The sequence below is a fragment of the Eucyclogobius newberryi genome, unplaced genomic scaffold, assembly GCF_026437365.1.
Source record: "Eucyclogobius newberryi isolate DKJ021-1_F unplaced genomic scaffold, fEucNew1.0.hap1 SCAF_5, whole genome shotgun sequence".
In the NCBI taxonomy this organism is placed as follows: domain Eukaryota; kingdom Metazoa; phylum Chordata; class Actinopteri; order Gobiiformes; family Gobiidae; genus Eucyclogobius; species Eucyclogobius newberryi.
The window spans coordinates 13,037,594-13,057,127 of NW_027316167.1; the positions used below are offsets into that span (position 1 = coordinate 13,037,594).

General features: G+C 42.8%; 1 protein-coding gene and 1 long non-coding RNA gene across 2 annotated transcripts in view; one reads left to right on the forward strand and one right to left on the reverse strand.

The window, feature by feature from the left end:
- LOC140381127 (transmembrane channel-like protein 3) overlaps window positions 1-19,534 on the reverse strand; it is a 45,940-nt gene that overhangs the window by 10,383 nt on the left and 16,023 nt on the right. The window contains exons 11-14 of the mRNA XM_072465151.1: window positions 3,399-3,508; window positions 3,228-3,306; window positions 2,350-2,583; window positions 1,489-1,617 (exon numbers count right to left, since the gene is read on the reverse strand). Of these exons, the coding sequence (XP_072321252.1) occupies window positions 1,489-1,617; window positions 2,350-2,583; window positions 3,228-3,306; window positions 3,399-3,508 (552 nt within the window). The remainder of the gene's footprint in view (window positions 1-1,488; window positions 1,618-2,349; window positions 2,584-3,227; window positions 3,307-3,398; window positions 3,509-19,534) is intronic.
- Window positions 16,191-19,093, forward strand: LOC140381129 (uncharacterized). Its single transcript, XR_011931234.1, has 4 exons — window positions 16,191-17,307; window positions 18,029-18,163; window positions 18,266-18,321; window positions 18,416-19,093. It is a non-coding gene; the product is annotated as an uncharacterized lncRNA (long non-coding RNA).

A 19,534-nucleotide genomic window follows, 5' to 3' on the forward strand; every position in this document is an offset into this window, starting at 1 on the left:
AGCAGTCTTCCTGAAGATATGAGACAGGTCCTACTTTGACCATTTTCAACTCAAAACAGTTCCGCTTGGTTGTGCATGTGACTGAAAGGATTTTTTATTTGCACTCTTCTTTTTTATTATGTATTTATTTGAATGTTCTGCACCTTTCCATATCGTGTAACACACTTCAAAGTACTTTGCATACAAATTGTGCTCTACAAACAAACTTTGTTTTTCCTATGTTTTCCAGAATTTTAGGTTTTCAATAATATAAAGTTACATTTTATGGATATTTTATGGAGTGAAAACATATTAGATCTGACCCACATTTAAATAAAACCTTTACTTTAAACCTGGGCAAACTACGGCCTGCGGGCCACATAAGGCACGTCTGTCTTTATAATCGAAACATGCCAAGTCATATTTAAATTGTATTTATTTATTTTGTTTGTTTTTTTACCCTTAGGCCAGATCTGGGCATTTGTGGCCCCAGGGACAAGATGTGGTCCTCGGCATGTTTTAATCCGGCCCCTAGAAAGATTTTAGTTTCTATTCTTTAACTGTCTGTAACATCTGTCTGCACTTGTATCCTTAATAAAGACAGGAAATGAATTAAATAATAGATGCAATAGCCTATATTTGACAGAAAAGTGATATTTTATTTGATATTTATTATATATATAATATTTATATATATATTTTTCACACCAATGAAAAGCCCTCCTCTACTTGCCTGGATTTGAATATGGTCCTTGGAGGAAAATAATTGCCCACCCCTGCTCTAAACCCAACTATGTAGTTTCTTACCTAGTGTTAGCATTTTTTTTTGAGTAAAAGCCAAATCATTTACTAGGTGCAACAATAAAGAAACGGAAAAGTGGAAAAGGTGATTACAAGGTTGATTATAAGGTTGATAACAAACTATAGTTTGTTATCAACTATATATAATGTTAGTTTCTGTGTCCGGAGATCTGGACGTCGAGGCCCCTGCCGTCGACTGCCGCCCAGATCTCTTTGCATCGGCCCCTTACGGATCCTCCTGCAGGTGGTGGGTCCATGGGAGGACGTCCCCACGTGACTCGTTCGGGCTGTGCCCGGCTGGGCCCCGTGGGGAAAGGCCCGGCCACCAGACACCCCCCACCCCTGGGCGCTCCCGTAGATATAGGGTGGGGAGCTCAGTTACACGGTGGGAGCTCGGAGTAGAGCCGCTGCTCTTCCACGTCGAGAGAAGCCAGATGAGGTGGCTCGGGCATCTGTTCCTGATGCCTCCTGGGTGTTTTGGGAATGTCCCACCAGAAGAGGCCCCGGGGAAGACCCAGTACACACTGGAGGTACTATGTCTCTCGGCTGGCCTGGAAACACCTCGGGATCCCCCCAGAGGAGTTGGAAGGGAAGGCCTGGGGAGAGGGAAGTCTGGGAGTCCCTGCTTAGACTGCTGCCCCTGTGCCCAGCCCCGGATAAGCGTAAGAATATGGATGGATGGATGGATGGAGTATATAATGTACATACAAACTTGCTCTCGAGGTCCCAGCAGCAGCAGTCGCTCAGGTACCTCACCACCAGGCCTCGGATGAAGTCAATGAGCAGGATACTGGCCACAGTGAAGATCATGTCTATAATGGACAACTTTAACATCTCCTGCACAAAATACAGTACAAGCAAATACAAATACAGTGATATGCATTCATACATTCTTTATTTGTAATGTAAGTTAAAATGTGAAAATATTAAATAAAACGTATAAAAAAAAGCAACGTATCAAACCATTACTGTAGTAATACATGTATTTGGTACCACTTCAATAAAGCCAGAACAAAGACATCATTCAAAATTATTCAAGCTAAGTAACTACTTAGGAATTAGGGCATAAATAAAGTAGTTACTAAGCCTGAATCATTCTTATTAAACAATTTGTTCAGTGTTCAGGCTTTATTAGATAAACAGTATGTAGCTATCTGGGGATGGCATATCAGCTGCATAAATCCTTGAAAATAGAAAAGCTACTGTAAATATGCCAACACATTTCCATGGAAACAAGCAGCGGGAGACAGGTTTGTGGAGATGCAAGCCCATTCACAGCAATGATACAAGTTTTTCTTTTTTTCAGTGCAATAAACATAAAAAAACAACAACATAGATCTATAAAATGTGTAGTTGTTATAAAGTAATCAGTAATAAAACATCTACATATCAGTATATACATATTGTTATTTGCTATAATTTCCATTTCAGTTTATTCAGTTTGTTGGTTGGGAACGTTGACAGTATTGAGCCCAAATACAGTTGTGAATATGTCAGATTAATGTGACATAATATATTAATATGACCCATTGTGGCCAAATATGAATTGTGGCCAAATATGAATTGTACCTGTCCAACGTAGGTTTCCCAGCACTGATCCTGCTTGTTTTTCCCAAACACAGTCGTCTGGTTGGACAGAGCCATTGCTACGCTTCCTTTTGTGGCGTTGATAGAGTCCAACACAGGCGCGACAGTGGCCAACGGGCTGATGTTTCTGGGCACTGAAGTGGACATGCCTTCAGGTTGCGAGATTGTGGCCAGGAATGAACTTGGTTCTGTCCAATTTGAGGAGGTCACTGGAATCTGAAATTGACATTGAAAGTGCATTGTTATTTAATAACATGGAAAGCATAAACAACAAATGTCAAGGTTTTGTTTTCCCCTAAATATGTGTAATCCATTCAAATTACTCCAGACTCCATAATAAAACAACACAATAAAAGACAGATAGGCTAAGTTAAAGCTGTACTCAGTAACTTTTCTGGTGGAGGAGCGGCCACCTGCTTGTCTCCATATTGTATTATTTTATGATATTATAGCCTTGCTTAAACATATTTATCTTCCAGGAAACAGGGAGATGACACTGAGACCAGACCAAGTTACAGGTCAGATATGTGGAGAGGTGAGCTTGCGCACTGCAGGAAAGTATGTTTGTGAATTTCGTTCATTGACAATGTCTATAAACCTTTTCTGATTCTGAAAATGATGTGATGTTCATGGAGACAAGCAGCTCAATATGTACACAAATTTACAGTTGAGAGGCATATTATTTTATATATTTTACATAGAACTGCCGATCTTGTGCGAAACTAATTTGCACACAAACCCATATGTGTATATATGTGTACGCACACGCACACGCACACGCACACGCACACACACACACACACACACACACACACACACACACACACACACACACCATATATAGATTTTCCTGTACTTACTGCAGAGCTCATACTGTTGACTTTGTCCAGCAATGCAATAATGAGACTGTAGAGATTCCCCAGATACAAAACAAGAACCCTGTGGAGAGGCATAATATCTATGGTCATTCCTGAGCACTAATAGCTTACATTGCCTAATGTATGTATAATGTGAGCAGAGATCTTTTTTACCTGGCGAGCTGAAAACGCAGAGAGGTTCTTGGGTGGTACATCTCGAGCTGAGCCACCAACTCAAATGCAGACGGAGCAATCATAGTGATGAGGGACACAACCACACTCACCTGAAGATTATCATATAATGATTTTAAACCCATTTGAATAATCTGTTTTAGACATGCGCCTGTTGGAAATTATATAGTTAGATACAATGTTTTGTTATATTAATATTTATAGACTGGTCAGGAAGGGCACCCATTGAAGCCAATAAAATGTAGGTTGGGGGCAGCAGCTGCTCAAGGTGTCAAGGTGGTAGAGCTCTCATACCCAAATCTCATACCAAGTGTGAATCAACTTTTATGAGCTTTAAACATATTGTAATGATTTGTCTTTGACCCTGCATTGTCCTTCATTTGAGACTTGTGTATAATCTTGAATATTGAATATTTCAGTTTTCACCCACCCCCTACTGCTATTGTGAATCACCATAGTGGGGCCATTATTGAGTGACTGTGTAAATTAAGCAGTCACTATTAGTTCTTGTAGTTCTTTATCACTTATTATAGAAACCCTTGTTATTTAACACGTATCACAGGTCAAATCTCTTGTCCGATTTTCGTCAGTTTGTTTTGTAGATTTTTTGTCTTCTTCGGTGTTTTATGGTGGTTGATATCCAAGTGTTACATTGCCACCACCAACTATAGTTCTACGGCTTAGACTTTAGACTTTATTCTTCTTCTGTTGCAGTTGTTGTAGTTGCTTTTGTTCTTCTTCTTCTTCTTTGGTGTTCCACGGCGGCTTGCATCCATAGTGCCACACCACCGCCACCCACTGCAGCTGCGCCCCCCAGAGTCTCCTCCATGATAGATTGTAGTGTAACACGACAATGACGCACCTAACTCTATAATCTTCCACTTAACCCTGTGTTATATATGTAAGTAACTACAGCCTTACACAATCCCTGTGACTAAATAGTAAGAATATTCGGCAGATTGAATTCCTGCCTATAATTCTTAAACCATAAAGCCGACCCAGTTCTCTATCTTTCATATGTTGTTATATTTTGTACAGTAAGTCAGCGCATGCTCAACAGTTGTCTGACTCTTGACAGTGATCACACAAACCGGTCGGATGTTTGCCTATCCTACTCACCGACCAATTGAGTGTGGCCCATTCTCATGCGAGCAAAGGCACTTTCTTCCCCCACGTTCCTGCCCATGGATCTGAATGGACCACTACTTTGTGTCTGATACAGATGCCGTCCAGTATCACAATGATTCCAATAGTCTTGCCAAAGTGTATACACATGACTCTTAATAATAGGCTTGATTTCAGGTTTGCTTATTTCAACCACCACATCAATTGATGGCCGCCTAAGGGAATTTTTAGCCAGCAAATCAGCCATTTCAATACCATCCATCCCAAAATGGGCAGGAACCTGATTACTTTCATCTATCTTTGTTTTTCGTGATTTGTCATCAAATTTTCCCTGTCTTAGAGTGGCGGAAGATAAGATCACTTTTATTTGTCCCACGATGGGAAAATTTCAGTGTTGCAACACAGATTAGGCACAGAAACAGATTAGGCACAGAAGTATAATAATAAAAAACAGATAACTCCTCTCATACTCTTAGTAAAAATAGTAGTAATAGTAAAAACTTATTTATATGGACATATTGCACCACGATGATAGGAATTATGTCACAGTAATATATAGTATAACAGATGCACATGATTATGAAAACTGAATGACACATGTTCAGGACAGTGTTATAAAGTCTGACTGCAGCAGAAGGAAAGACCTGTGAAATCTCTCCTTCACACAGTGAGGGTGGATCAGTCTCTCACTGAAGCTGCTCTCCAGAGCGGACGGAGTGTCCTGCAGGGGGTGACACTCATGTTCCAGCAATGTTGGTGGTTGGTGACACCATCGTCGGTGACACCATCGTCAAAGGCATGACATCATCGTCATGGCAGCTGTATGATATGACCATGCATTACGCAGTCACTCGCAATGGCTACTTGCCGTTGCCCGGCGTCTAATTATTATTTAAAGTTTTGTTTTTTTTGGCCATGGGCTAATTTCTATCCATTGTCCCCCATTCACTCTCACAAACACACTCTCTTTCATACACCGCACACTATTGTACATGTTTTCAGCTGTAGGGGAAACTGGAGCACCGAAGACACGGAAAGAACATGCAACCTCCACACAGGCCCTGTCCCGCACTTGATTGTATTGGCAATTCTATAATTTATAAATCTATTTCATTTATTATTATCGTCACTGTTTTATTATCACTGTTTACATAATTGACTGTTTAATATTGACATGAGTGACATGAACTAAAAGTTCATATTTGTCAGAGTACAAGATCTAGTCTGAGTCTAAGTTTGACTCTGGTCTGAAAAAGTGTGTGGAAGATTTATGTGTGGAAGTGACATTTGAACTTCCGGGCTGTGGCTCGTCTTCATCATTTGAGTTCTGGTCCGCACAATGTCTCTTCCTACTTTTAGCTTCTTCCTCGTCTTCATCGAGGCTTCTCTTTTGGCCGCGAGAACCTGAAGGTGGAGTGTGGGCATTCTCCTCCTCATGTTCTTCCTCAGAGTTGGAGTGTGTAAACCTGTTGTTCTCCTCCAGGTCTTCGTCATTCTCCTCGTCTTGTTCCTCCTCAGAGTCGGAGATTATATAATAATTGTTCTCCTCCAGGTCTTCGTCATTCTCCTCCTCTTGTTCGTCCTCAGAGTCGGTGGGTATAAACCTGTTGTTCACCTCCAGGTCTTCGTCATTCTCCTCCTCTTGATCCTCATCAGAGTCAAGTACAAACCTGTTGTTCACCTCCAGTTCTTCGTCATTCTCCTCCTCTTGATCCTCATCAGAGTCGAGTACAAACCTGTTGTTCTCATCCAGGTCTTCGTCATTCTCCTCCTCTTGATCCTCATCAGAGTCGGTGGGTATAAACCTGTTGTTCTCCTCCAGGTCTTCGTCATTCTCCTCCTCCTGGATGGGGATTGGTGAAGGCGCAGGGACAACAGCAGCCCGGGGTGGAGCCCCTCTCGTAACAAAGATAATAACAAATCTGCGGTCGAAAGTATCTCCACCAGGTCCAGCATAGTGTTGCGGTTGGAAGACGTTTGAAAGAATTTGCTGATCTCCGCCAGGTCCTGCGTTCAGCTGATGGTACTGGTTATTTACTAGAATGAGGTACCGCTGTAGTTGGACGACAGGGATCCTGTTGTTTTCCATTTCAACTTACTTGAGCAAATATGTATAGTTAAATATGTGTTGAGAATAATAATTTATCCTCTTGAGAATAAATTAACTTGTTCGTCTGGTCTGGTCAGTCATCTGTGCTCAATTGATGTTGTTGAGGTTGTTGTTGTTGTTGTGGTGTTACTTTTAATGGCTGTTGGCAGCCATCTTCTTCTCTTACTTTTAAAGGCGGTTGGCACCCAACTTCTTCTTCTTCTTCTTTGGTGTTTTTATGGCGGTTGGTATCCAAGCGTTACATGAAAAGGTGCATTTCTTCTTCTTCTTTGGTGTTTTATGGCGGTTTGAATCCAAGTATTACATTACCTCCAGACTTTATTCTTTAGATTTTATTCCAGAGCTTTTCTTCTGTGTTTTATGCTGGTTCTTCTTCTTCTTCTATGGTTCTTCTTCTAGTATGGTGTTTTATGGCGGCTGGTATCCAATTTGTTACATTTCCGCCAGACGTTATTATTTAGACTTTATCTTTTAGACTCGATTCTTCAGTTCAAAGCCCACAATCTCAAAGCACATGAGTTCCAAGCCCATGAATTCCAAGCACATGAGATCCTCTACTTCTTCCTCCTCCTCCACTCCACAGCGACCGGCATCCAAGTGCCACACCACTGCCACCCACTACAGCAGCTTAACACACCCCATCTCTATAAACGTCCACCCAACCCTGTGTTATAAAAGTGAGCAATTACAGCCTTGCACAAACCCTGGAATGTAAGAATATTCCGCAGATTTAATTGTTGTTGTTGTTTTATGGCGGTTGGCATCCAATTGTTGCATTACCGCCAGACTTTATTCCTCAGATGTTGTTGTTGTTGTTGTTGTTGTTTTATGGCGGTTGGCATCCAATTGTTGTTGTTGTTGTTGTTGTTGTTGTTGTTTTATGGCGGTTGGCATCCAAGTGTTGCATTACCGCCAGACTTTATTCCTCAGACTTTGTCGTAGTCCTCAGACTCTGTCGTAGTCCGTAAAAGTACTCCTTCCATTGCTTTGGTGTTACAAAGCCCATGAGGTCATGATATGTCTTTGTGACTAGAATAGTTGTTGTTGTTTCAGACAACAACCGGCTTTATTCCAGGGAGACTCTTCTTCATCTTCCTCTCCTTCTTTGACTTCGGTGCTTCCACCGTACAGCTTTATTCTTTAGGCTTCATTCTATAGGCTTTAATATGTCCACTGATGTCGCTGCTTGGTAGCCGTGCGTCTACGAGACTGGACGAGGACAGGATGAGGCTGAAGCTATTGATATCCGGGGTGAGAGCAGAGACTGTAAGGTGATCATAAAGCTTGCACAGGATAGTGCATCCTTTAAGGAGTGGAATTCAGTGGCATTGTCAAAGAGCCTAACTGTAGCTGTGGGAGTGATCAAGAGTGCGAGTGTCCTTAGAGATGGCTCGCTGCTGGTCGTGTGCAAGGACGCGGCTCAGCAACGGAAGGCGATTGGAACTAAACGTCTGGGTGGAAAGGACATTCTTGTGTCTGATGCTGAAAGAAACACGGTCAGAGGAGTTATCGTAGGTGTCCCTACGGCGACGTCTGTGGATGAAGTTAAGGAGAATTTGACTGGAGATACGGTGGTGGACGCTAGGCGTTTGAAGGTGACCCGGTTTGGGGTAAGATGTGACAGCTTGTCGGTAATGGTAACACTTGAAGGGAGGTGCCTGCCTAGTAAGGTGTTCATTGGGTACATGTGCTATAGCGTCAGGCCATATGTTCCGCCGCCCCTGCGTTGCTTTAAGTGCCAGCGCTTCGGGCATATTGCAGCGGTCTGTAGAGGGAAGCAAAGATGTGGTAAATGTGCAGGAGATCACGAGTATGGGAAGTGTGACGTGGGTGCAAAACTGAAGTGCTGTAACTGTGGGGAAGAACATAGCTCTGCCTTCGGGGGATGCAGGTTTAGCAAAAGAGCTGCTGAGGTGCAGAAAATAAAGGTCTCTCAAGGTATATCCTATGCAGATGCAGTCAAGAAAGTTTCAAGTAACGAGTTTAGAGTAAATACAGAGAGAGGAGCCAGCGCTGCTCCCAGCCAGGGCGAAATGAGAAAGGCCAGCGTGGCTCCCAAGAAGTGTGAAGGTTTCAAGAGTGGAGGTCCCAAGTGTGCAGGTTCCAGAATTAATGAGAATACCCTGGTTGTGGATAGAGAGGATTTTGTACTCTTTATGGTGGATGTTGTAAACTGTGCTGCTCAGACTCAAAGCAGAACTGAAAGGATCAGGATCATTGCTAAAGCTGCAGGGAGATTCCTTGGAACAAAGGAGCTTGATTGGGCAGATATAGAAAACAGGCTAAAGGCGCTAAATGGGAGTCGGAGTGATGGGGGTCTGCTTGTGGGGAGTCAGAGTGATCAGAGTGACGAGATGGGGGTGGGGGTGGTCTCCTGTCCTCGCCCAGTTGTTGTTGTTGTTGTTGTTGTTTTATGGCGGTTGGCATCCGAGTGTTGCATTACCGCCAGACTTTATTCCTCAGACGTTTCGTAGTCCTCAGACTCTGTCGTAGTCCGTAAAAGTACTCCTCCCATTGCTTTGGCGTTACAAAGCCCATGAGGTCATGATGTGTTTTTGTGACTAGAATAGTTGTTGTGTTGTTGTTGTTGTTGTTGTTTTATGGCGGTTGGCATCCAAGTGTTGCATTACCGCCAGACTTTATTCCTCAGACTTTGTCGTAGTCCTCAGACTCTGTCGTAGTAATAGTTGTTGTGTTGTTGTTGTTGTTGTTGTTGTTGTTTTATGGCGGTTGGCATCCGAGTGTTGCATTACCGCCAGACTTTATTCCTCAGACGTTTCGTAGTCCTCAGACTCTGTCGTAGTCCGTAAAAGTACTCCTCCCATCGCTTTGGCGTTACAAAGCCCATGAGGTCATGATGTGTTTTTGTGACTAGAATAGTTGTTGTGTCAGAGACCAACCGGCTTTATTCCAGGGAGACTCTTCTTCACCTTCCTCGCCCTCTTTGACGTTCGGTGCTTTGGAAGTACAAAGCCCATGAGATCATGGGACGTCTTTGTTGTTTTACAAAGCCCATGAGGTCATGGGACGTCTTTGTCGTTTTATCCTTTAGAAGTCCTTCTTCCATCACTTTGGCGTTTCTAGGCCCATGAAGTCCAAGCGCGTTAGAACATCCTCTTGCTCCTCATCCTCGGCTCAGTCTCCAACACCCCCCACCTCTATAAACGTTTACCCAGCCCTGTGCTACATAAGTAAGCAACCACAGCCTGACACAAACCCTGTGACTGGATCGCCAGAACGTTCCGCAGATTGAACTCCCGCCCATTATTCCGAAACCACAAGGCCAACCCGGCCCTTTCCCTATCATAAGCCTCACAGCAAATCAGCACATGCTCGACAGTCTCTGGCACCCGACAGTGACCACACAGACCGGTCGGATGTTTGCCTATCCTACTCAGTGACCAATTGAGTCCAGTATGGCCAATCCTCATGCGGGCGAAGGCCCTTTCCTCCCACGCGTTCCTGCCCATAGACCCGCAAGGACCCACACTACCCTGTATGTGATAGAGATGCCGTCCAGTAACACAGTGGCTCCAAAATTCCTGCCAAAGGCCGACCACATGACTCTTGATAACAGGCTTGATTTCAGATTTGCTTAACTCAACCGCCACATCAATTGATGGCCGCCGAAGGGAACGTTTAGCCAGTGCATCAGCCATTTCGTTACCATCCACCCCCACATGCGCAGGGACCCAAATGAAGGAAACCCTCACATCCTTCCTGGACAGGGAGAGCATCAGACAGAAGATGCCATTCAACACATCCTGTCTGCAATCCGATTTCCCAGATTTAATGCTTTGCAATGCAGAAAGGCTGTCAGAGGCCACCACAATGCCGCAACACTGCAAAGCAGATTCCGCCCATTCCAACGCCAACCGTATCGCTATAAGTTCCGACGTGAAAACAGAAAGGCGATCTGTCAACCTCTTCTTGACCGCTAGCCCCAGGTCAGGCACAAAATAAGCGGCGCCAGTACGCCCACTCTCAGGATCCCTAGACCCGTCGGTATAAATAAACACATCACCTGAGTGCTTATCGATGAGCGCTTGAACGGCAAACTGCGGTGCCCTCCCAGCGACTCCTCTAAGCTTGCCATGCAAGCTAAAATCAACAGGAGCCGGGACAAACTTCCACGGAGCTATAGCAGACAAAGCCACCGACGGGCTCACACGCAGATCACCAACCCCCGCAAGCCGCGCCTTCGCATTTCCTACCTGGCTGAAAATCATACCGCCAGCCTCACTCTGCCCCCCATCAACCCTGAGAAAGTCCCTCACCGGGTGAGAGCTCGTATGACCTTGCACATTCACCCAGTAAGCCAACAGAAGTTCTAGCCTCCGGAGCCGTAACGGCAATTCCCCCAACTCAACCTGCAGCGCCGAGACAGGGGAGGTCCTAAAAGCCCTACAGCAGATGCGCAAGGCCTGGGCTTGCTCCACATCAAGCTTCTTTAAGTTAGTCTCAGCCGCAGACATGTAGGCTATACAGCCATAATCAATAGCCGCCCTCATGACGGCCCGATAAATACCCAGGAGCGACCTTCTGCTGGCCCCCCAGTCCTGGCCGGATAGACAACGAAGCAAGTTATTCACCCTTTTGCATTTACCACTGACCTCATCAATGTGCCGACGCCAACTAAGCCTCTCGTCAAAGGTGACCCCCAAGAACCTCACCTCCCTGACCTGTTCGAGCACCTGCCCATGCAGTCGAAGGGAGACGTCCCTATGTCCATTGAAGAAACAGATCACTTGAGACTTCCGTACGGACAGTTTAAACCCCCACTTCAGGGTCCACTGCTCCACCTGCTGTATTGCCCTTTGCAGTTTCGCCTCGTAAAACCGGAGATTCCTCCCTCTCACCCATAGAGCGCCATCGTCAGCATAAAGGCTCCTCCCAACAGACCCATCCACGTCGTCAAAGATGTCCTTAATCATAACATTGAACAAGATAGGGCTACACACACTCCCCTGCGGGATCCCATTCTCCACCCCATAAACCCCAGAGTAAGCAGCGCCCACTCTGGTTTGGATACGCCGGCCAGACAGAAAGCTCCGGACCCAGTTAAACAGTTTACCCTTCACACCACACTTCCGCAGCTTAATGAGGAGCCCATCCTTCCAAACCATATCGTACGCCTTCTCCACATCAAAGAGCACCGCAATAACCTTTTCTTTCTGAGCCCTGGCCAGCTGGATATCAGATTCCAAACACAACACGGAATCCATGGTGTTCCTGCCCCTACGGAAACCACTCTGGTGCGCGGGAAGCAAACCCTGACTCTCCAAGAAGTAATCCAACCGCTCGGTAACCATGCGCTCCATCGTTTTCCCGAGCTGCGACGTCAAGGCAATCGGCCTATAACTTGAAGGGTCAGACGCTGGCCTACCCGGCTTCAGAACCGGCACCACCGTAGACTGTTTCCACGCAGATGGAACACAACCTGAATCCCAAACACGGTTGAAAAGTCAGAGACCAACCGGCTTTATTCCAGGGAGACTCTTCTTCACCTTCCTCGCCCTCTTTGACGTTCGGTGCTTTGGAAGTACAAAGCCCATGAGATCATGGGACGTCTTTGTTGTTTTACAAAGCCCATGAGGTCATGGGACGTCTTTGTCGTTTTATCCTTTAGAAGTCCTTCTTCCATCACTTTGGCGTTTCTAGGCCCATGAAGTCCAAGCGCGTTAGAACATCCTCTTGCTCCTCATCCTCGGCTCAGTCTCGTAGACGCACGGCTACCAAGCAGCGACATCAGTGGACATATTAAAGCCTATAGAATGAAGCCTAAAGAATAAAGCTGTACGGTGGAAGCACCGAACGTCAAAGAAGGAGAGGAAGATGAAGAAGAGTCTCCCTGGAATAAAGCCGGTTGTTGTTGTTGTTGTTGTTGTTGTTGTTTTATGGCGGTTGACATCCGAGTGTTGCATTACCGCCAGACTTTATTCTTTAGACTTTGTCGTGGTCCTAAAAGTTCTTCTTCCAGTTGGTCTCTGAAACAACAACAACTATTCTTGTCACAAAGACATATCATGACCTTATGGGCTTTGTAACACCAAAGCAATGGAAGGAGTACTTTTACGGACTACGACAGAGTCTGAGGACTACGACAAAGTCTGAGGAATAAAGTCTGGCGGTAATGCAACACTTGGATGCCAACCGCCATAAAACAACAACAACAACAACAACAACAACTATTCTAGTCACAAAGACATATCATGACCTCATGGGCTTTGTAACACCAAAGCAATGGAAGGAGTACTTTTACGGACTACGACAGTCTGAGGACTACGAAAAGTCTGAGGAATAAAGTCTGGCGGTAATGCAACAATTGGATGCCAACCGCCATAAAACAACAACAACAACAACAACAACAACAACTCCTTCCATTGCTTTGGTGTTACAAAGCCCATGAGGTCATGATATGTCTTTGTGACTAGAATAGTTGTTGTGGTTTTCCTGCCTATTATTCTGAAACCACAAGGACAACCAGGTCTTTTCTCTTTCATAAGCCGCACGTCTTCAAAGGATGAAAAAATTCAGTTGTGTTTGATAGACTGTAATTCTTGCTGTGTCATAAAAGAATTAACATCTCAAAGCAGGACTACCGTGTTGAGTAGCGTTACGTTGAAAAAAACGGTCGGATGTCTGAAGAATAAAGTCTAAAGAATAAAGTCTGGCGGCAAAGTAAAACTTGGATACCAGCCGCCATAAAACACCATAGAAGAAGAAGAATCTATTGTAGTACCAATTCGGAAACCAATTAAACCCCCATCTGACCCGTCAAGCTATAGGCCGCCTTGATGTCGCAACTATGGAAAATCAAGGAGCGTGTGGTTACCGAGCGGTTGAATTACTGCTTGGAAAGTCAGAATTTGCTTTCCACACACCAGAGGGTAGAAATACCGTGGATTCTGTGTTTTAGAATCTGAAATCCAAGTAGCCACAACTAACAGAGAAAAAGTTATTGCTCTTTGATGTGGAGAAAGCATATCAAGTTGCGTAAGTGTGGCATGAAGGGAAACAGGGTAAGGAGCTTCTTGACTGGCCGACGAAGCCCCAGAGGTGAGGACGAGAAGCTCCAAATAGAAGTATATAGGAAACCTACAAACACGGATCAGTACCTGCTCTTTGGCTCTAACCACCCACTACAGCACAAGCTGGGAGTAATCAGAACTTTACAGCACAGAGCCCAAGAGGTGCCCACCAGCTCAGAGGGCAAGAGGAAAGAGGAAAAACATGTCCGGAATTCTCTCTCAGCCTGTGGATACCCGGCTTGGGCTCTCAACAGAGTGAAGAGAACCAAAAAGCAGGACAAAAGGGACAAAAGGGAACAGTGTCACAACATTGTTGTGATGAAACGGCTGATTCGCTGGCTAAAGATTCCCTTAGGCGGGCATCAATTGATGTGAAATCAAGCCTATTATACAAAGTATTGTTGGTCAATGCAGATCCATGGGCAGGAAGAGAGTCTTTGCTCGCATGAAAATGGGCCACATTTTGACTCAATTGGTCGGTGAGTAGGATTGACAAACATCCTACCGGTTTGTGTGATCACTGTCAAGGCCCAGAAACTGTTGAGCATGTGCTGATTCGCTGTACGGCTTATGAAAGATAGAGAACCAAATTGGTTTTATGGTTTCAAAATAATGGGCAGGAATTCAAACTGCGAAATCTTACTTATATAGCACAGGGTTAATTAGAAGATTATAGAGTTAGGTGAGTCTTTGTAGTGTTACACTACAATCGCTGATCTCCTGTCCACACTCAATCCAGTATATGCACGGCTGCCGACAACAACAAAAGTGACTCCAAGAATCACTACTACAGTGGGTAGCTGTAGTGTAACACTATGGATACCAGCTGCTATAGAAAACCAAAGAAGAAGAAGTTCTTCTACTACTAACTACTTTAGTAAATATATTAAAGGTTGAAAACAAAAATGCTTTATATTTACTTTACTGTTCTCTCATTACACCATATTTAACATATGGTATTGAGATCTGGGGAAACACATACAAAACTAGAACCAAACCAATTTTCATTCTACAAAAAAAGGCCATTAGACTGATCAATCATGCATCTTATAACTCGCCGAGTAACCCTTTGTCCATTCAATCTAAGCTTTTAAAATGTTATGATTTGGTAGACCTGTATACTGCTAAATTTATGTTTTTAGTTAAATGTAATCAAGTCCCTACATCATTGAGGATAAAGTTTACCCAGAGGGAAAGTAAATATAATTTAAGGGGAACGTGTATATTTGACAGACCTTATGTAAGAACCACGCTGAGGGAACATTGTTTGTCTAGTAAAGGAGTTAAATTATGGAACAATTGTTGTGATGAATTAAAAAATGCCACTTCTTTATTTCTGTTTAAAAGGATCTTTAAGGAAATAATCATAGAAAAAGCTTTGTTATAATACCTTGAATGCTTGTGGAGGATACTTGTGAGCAGACTGTCCAGTATTATGTAGTGTTGTTTTTGTTGATGAACTGTTGCTTGTGAACTATAAAATGTCCACCAATGTTGAGAGTTTGAGAGAAGGGTCGGCACAAAAAGCCTTGGCTTCTGCCTACACCTGGTCAAAAAACATTAATGTATCTCTAATTTTGTTTTGTGCTTGAATGTTGAGCGCCTTTTGTTTTTGACCAAACCACAAAAAAAAAAAAAGAAATTAAAAAGAGGATTTTTCGCCGATTTGAGAAATCAGCCTCACTCCCACCCTCCTGTTCTTTCAAAGAGGCTGTCTGCCATCAAACCTTCTGTTGCCACACATGCGTTTGTTTATTAGCGCGACCGGATCACATTGCATCTCTCATCTCTGCAGATTTCCGTCACTTCTGAGCCAGCTCAAACACAGTCTCTTCTCTTGTCCCTCAGCCATTTTTGTACTTCGCGGTTTGAAGCATGGAGCTACACTTAAGGAACTCGCTGCTCGCTTCGCTAAACACACACCGGCATATCAACCACGCATGCGCAGCCAGGGAAACTTGCTGCTATGCTGGGAATGAGCCAGAATGAGCCTGCAGGTGTGCAGTAGGACACAAGGAATGATTGACGTGTGGGAGAACTACTCAGCTGTCCACACCATAAGGCAATGAGACCATGGTTGGTTGAAAAATCCTCTATTCAACCTTTAAGAACAAATGGGAAAGAGAAGGTGAACTTGTTTTGACGGACAAGGAGTGGGAAGGTGTTTGTACATCCCAAGAGAGGAGAACAAATTTGCATGTCTGGAGTGCCAGCTCTCTGGACATATGTGAGCAGCATAAATGCCGGTAAATGTCGGCCTCGGTGAAACTGAGATAAACAGTGTTTTAGGTTTTTTTCCCCAAGTTTGTGATTTTCGTTTTTTTGCATTATGTGAAAGTTGAAGTTATAAAGGAGCCCCTCCGTGCTTCAGATAACAGTATTCATTACCTTAAAAGTACACATTAAGCTGTTAAAAATGGGTAGTTTTCGTGTGCCGCGCGGGGGCGTTACCCTTTTTTCAGCAGCGTACTGTTGATCTTTTTCCACCAATCAGCTGCGGACCACATGGCTACAGCTACGTGTCCTCTGTGTACTCCTCTCATGGACTCCTCTCAAGAGACATTATTCATTCTCAAGGCTTTCAACAGAGCGTATGATTCCCTGGACTACATTGCAACGGAACTGAGGTACTTTTACTCTAAAGTATTGCTTTAACGCTGTGTTTTAAGGCGGTTCCGTGATGTCACTTGCCTCGGCGCCTGAGCAGACATGGAGCAATGCTAAGCTAACATGCTGCTTCAGTGCACTCTACGTTATAAATACGGGCTTGAATTTAATGTGACCACTTTCTGAATAGTTAACATCACGTAGTCTCTTGAAACTAGCTGTTTGGCATGGTAAAATGTCTGCATGCATGCTTTGTGTGTGTTTTATGATGCTTTGCGTTAGTTTTCGTGGCTAAACCTGTGTTTAGCTCCGGGCTGTGGGGCTAAGTTGGAAGCTAAACTTTGCTATCAACCTGTTACCGGGTTATTTTTCGGCGTTTTGTCTGTACAAATGATATACTTATGTAGTATTTCGTGACCCGTAGGTTGTGTGGGTTGTGCTTTATGTGTGTTTTATGGTGCTTTGCGTTAGTTTTTTCGTGGCTAAACCTGTGTTTAGCTCCGGGCTGTGGGGCTAGCTCCGAATAGAAAAAAAACTACAGCTCCCGATACCACTTCTGGTCACGTGGCTTACGTACGTCGCACGTCAAGCACGCACAGCGCCACTCGAACCAATCATGCGCTTGCCTGGCCAATATCAGCTTCCTGTGTGTCTCTCCGTGCACGTGTTGGGAGCATGGATGTATTATAATATCTGGATAGGGTACGCCCCCTCTGCCTCTGGCTCCAAATTGAGTAGTGGCCACTTCGCAGAATGCAGCCTTTTGGTCGGACCATTTCAGGAGTTCGGCCTCTAAAATTACCAAACATGCTAAATTGTTTTTAGTCTAAAAATAAAATAGAAGGAATTTCACTCTTTAACTGTTTCTAAAATACTTAAAAAATATTTTTTTAACCTTCCGGTGAACGGTGTACGAGCACCGAGCGCGCACGTGACCCTCATGAACGAGCCTCGGGAGAACATGTGACAGAAACTAAACACAAGCAGAAGAAAGAGACGAGGCGAGACCACGATACACGTAAGTTGTGTTTGTTTGTCATTCCTCACGAGTCACACATCGTTCCATATGAAGTATAAAACAACAATTACACAGTTAACACAAGTTAACACAAGTTAACACGAGCTAACGTAAGCTAAAGTTTAGCTACACAAAGATGCAACAACACGTCGTGATGGCTCGTGCTTCTGCAAATAAATAACTAATTATTTCTCCTACTAAATGTTCTAAGAGACAAAAGGTTAAGCACAGATCAAGGAAAACTGGAGAAAGAAGGGAAATAAAGTGATGTTTGCATGATGTGCAATCAAAAACTACAAATAATTCAAATATAACCTGCTGAAATGGGTCATAGCTTACACATATAAATGTAAACGTATGTAAAAGTGACAGTGCTGTACTTACAGGGGCTGAGACGACATTTAAGGTTTTATTACCCATATAATAATGAAGTGTGCTGTGTTTAAACAGCAAAGCACACGCTTGTTTTCTATAGGAATGTTATGGATTTACTTCCATGGAATATGTAGAGATTTAGCAAACATGTCAGTTATGTTCTAACTTCTAAGGTTTAAACTTATGCATAAGTAAATGACTTTTGGTTCTAGCTTTAAAAAATTATGTGAAAAGAGGAACTTTTGTGTTACAGAGCGAAATGTAAATCTGTCAATAACATTCCATTTAACTCCGTTAAATGTGCAGAATATATCAATGTTCTAATGAGTATCTTTCTCATCTTCAGAGTGCTGACCAGTGAGTTTAGTCTGTCTGTGCTGACCAGAGCTCTACAGGTCACTGCAGGTCACTACAGGTCACTGCAGGTCACTGCAGACACAGAGTGATCTCAAGTAAACTCCTGACGACTCCAAAGCAAAAGGTATTTTGATAATAACTTGTGCCTCGAATCAGTACTTTGAATTTATAAAATGTCTGTTTTGTTATGACCAAAAAAAACTAAATGATAATTGTTCTTCAAAAGAGCCACTGCTGTGTCACATGTGTCTGTGAAGCAACTTCAGGACAAACATGTGAAGTGTATGTTATATGACTTGTATAAATCTAATACATATGAAGTGTATGTTATGTGACTTGTATAATCTAAAGCTGTGACATGTTCTGTTTGTCTCAGTCATACGATGGAGCTGAACGGAGGAGTTACTGAAGTACAGAAGACTGCGTAGCCATGGAAACAAAGTCTTGTTAAATACTGAGATATTCAGTATTTAACGCAATAATGTCACATTCATGTGCTTATAACTGATGTAAAAAGAGTGTTTATTTTACCATTATTATTAGTATTATTTTGTCTTACGCTGTTTTTATTTTATCTTTATTTTCCCCCTCCATTCCTTATTAAGGTATGAGAGGTTCTGTCTATAGGAGTTTTTGTTTATAAGAGTTCTTCTATTAAGATCGATCTATTAAGAGTGTTTTTTAAACTTCCTATAAGTTGTCTGTCCTTTTCCTCTGTATCTACTGTGTTGCAACAACAAAATTTCCTCATGTGTGGACAGTAAAGGAATATCTTATTTCATTCAGTTTGTTCTATTTGACTTATACAGGTTGTTTTATCATTGTTAATATTTTTATGTTGCACTGAATCACCAAAGCAAGTTCCACTGTTTGTGAATTCTGTTCTTTGACAATGGCAATACATTTTCTGATTCTATTAATGACGATAATAATAATGAACAGTACAGACTCCAAAACTCCTTAATAAGGGACTCCCACATTCTAGCTTTAAAACTCATTGGAGCTTTAAAACTCAACTAAAACTGGCTAAAATCAATTTATCATTTGTAGTTATAATCAGATTTGCATTTATTGAACAAGTTCATTCATGTTCATTATTCTTATTAAATACATTAATAAACAAATGTGTTTTGTATTTATTAAAGATTGACATGATACAAAAACGACACAAAAGGAAACTGAATATAATTAAATACTGCTTAACTCAATTATGTAACAGAATCGATGATTATATTTTATATTTCTTCTCATCTGATTAAAAAAATGCACATTGGCCAAATTATATTATGTAAATTAATAACTGAAAAGTTAATAACAAAATTAATACCCAAATCAAAAACTACAGAAAATGATGAGGACATTATTACACCTCTAAATGTAATTTATTGTCATTAAACCGGACTTTTTATCTTAACACTTCTTTATAATTCTCTTAAATATCAGAGCTTTACAACATGATACATGTATATTTATAGATGGATATAACAATTCATCA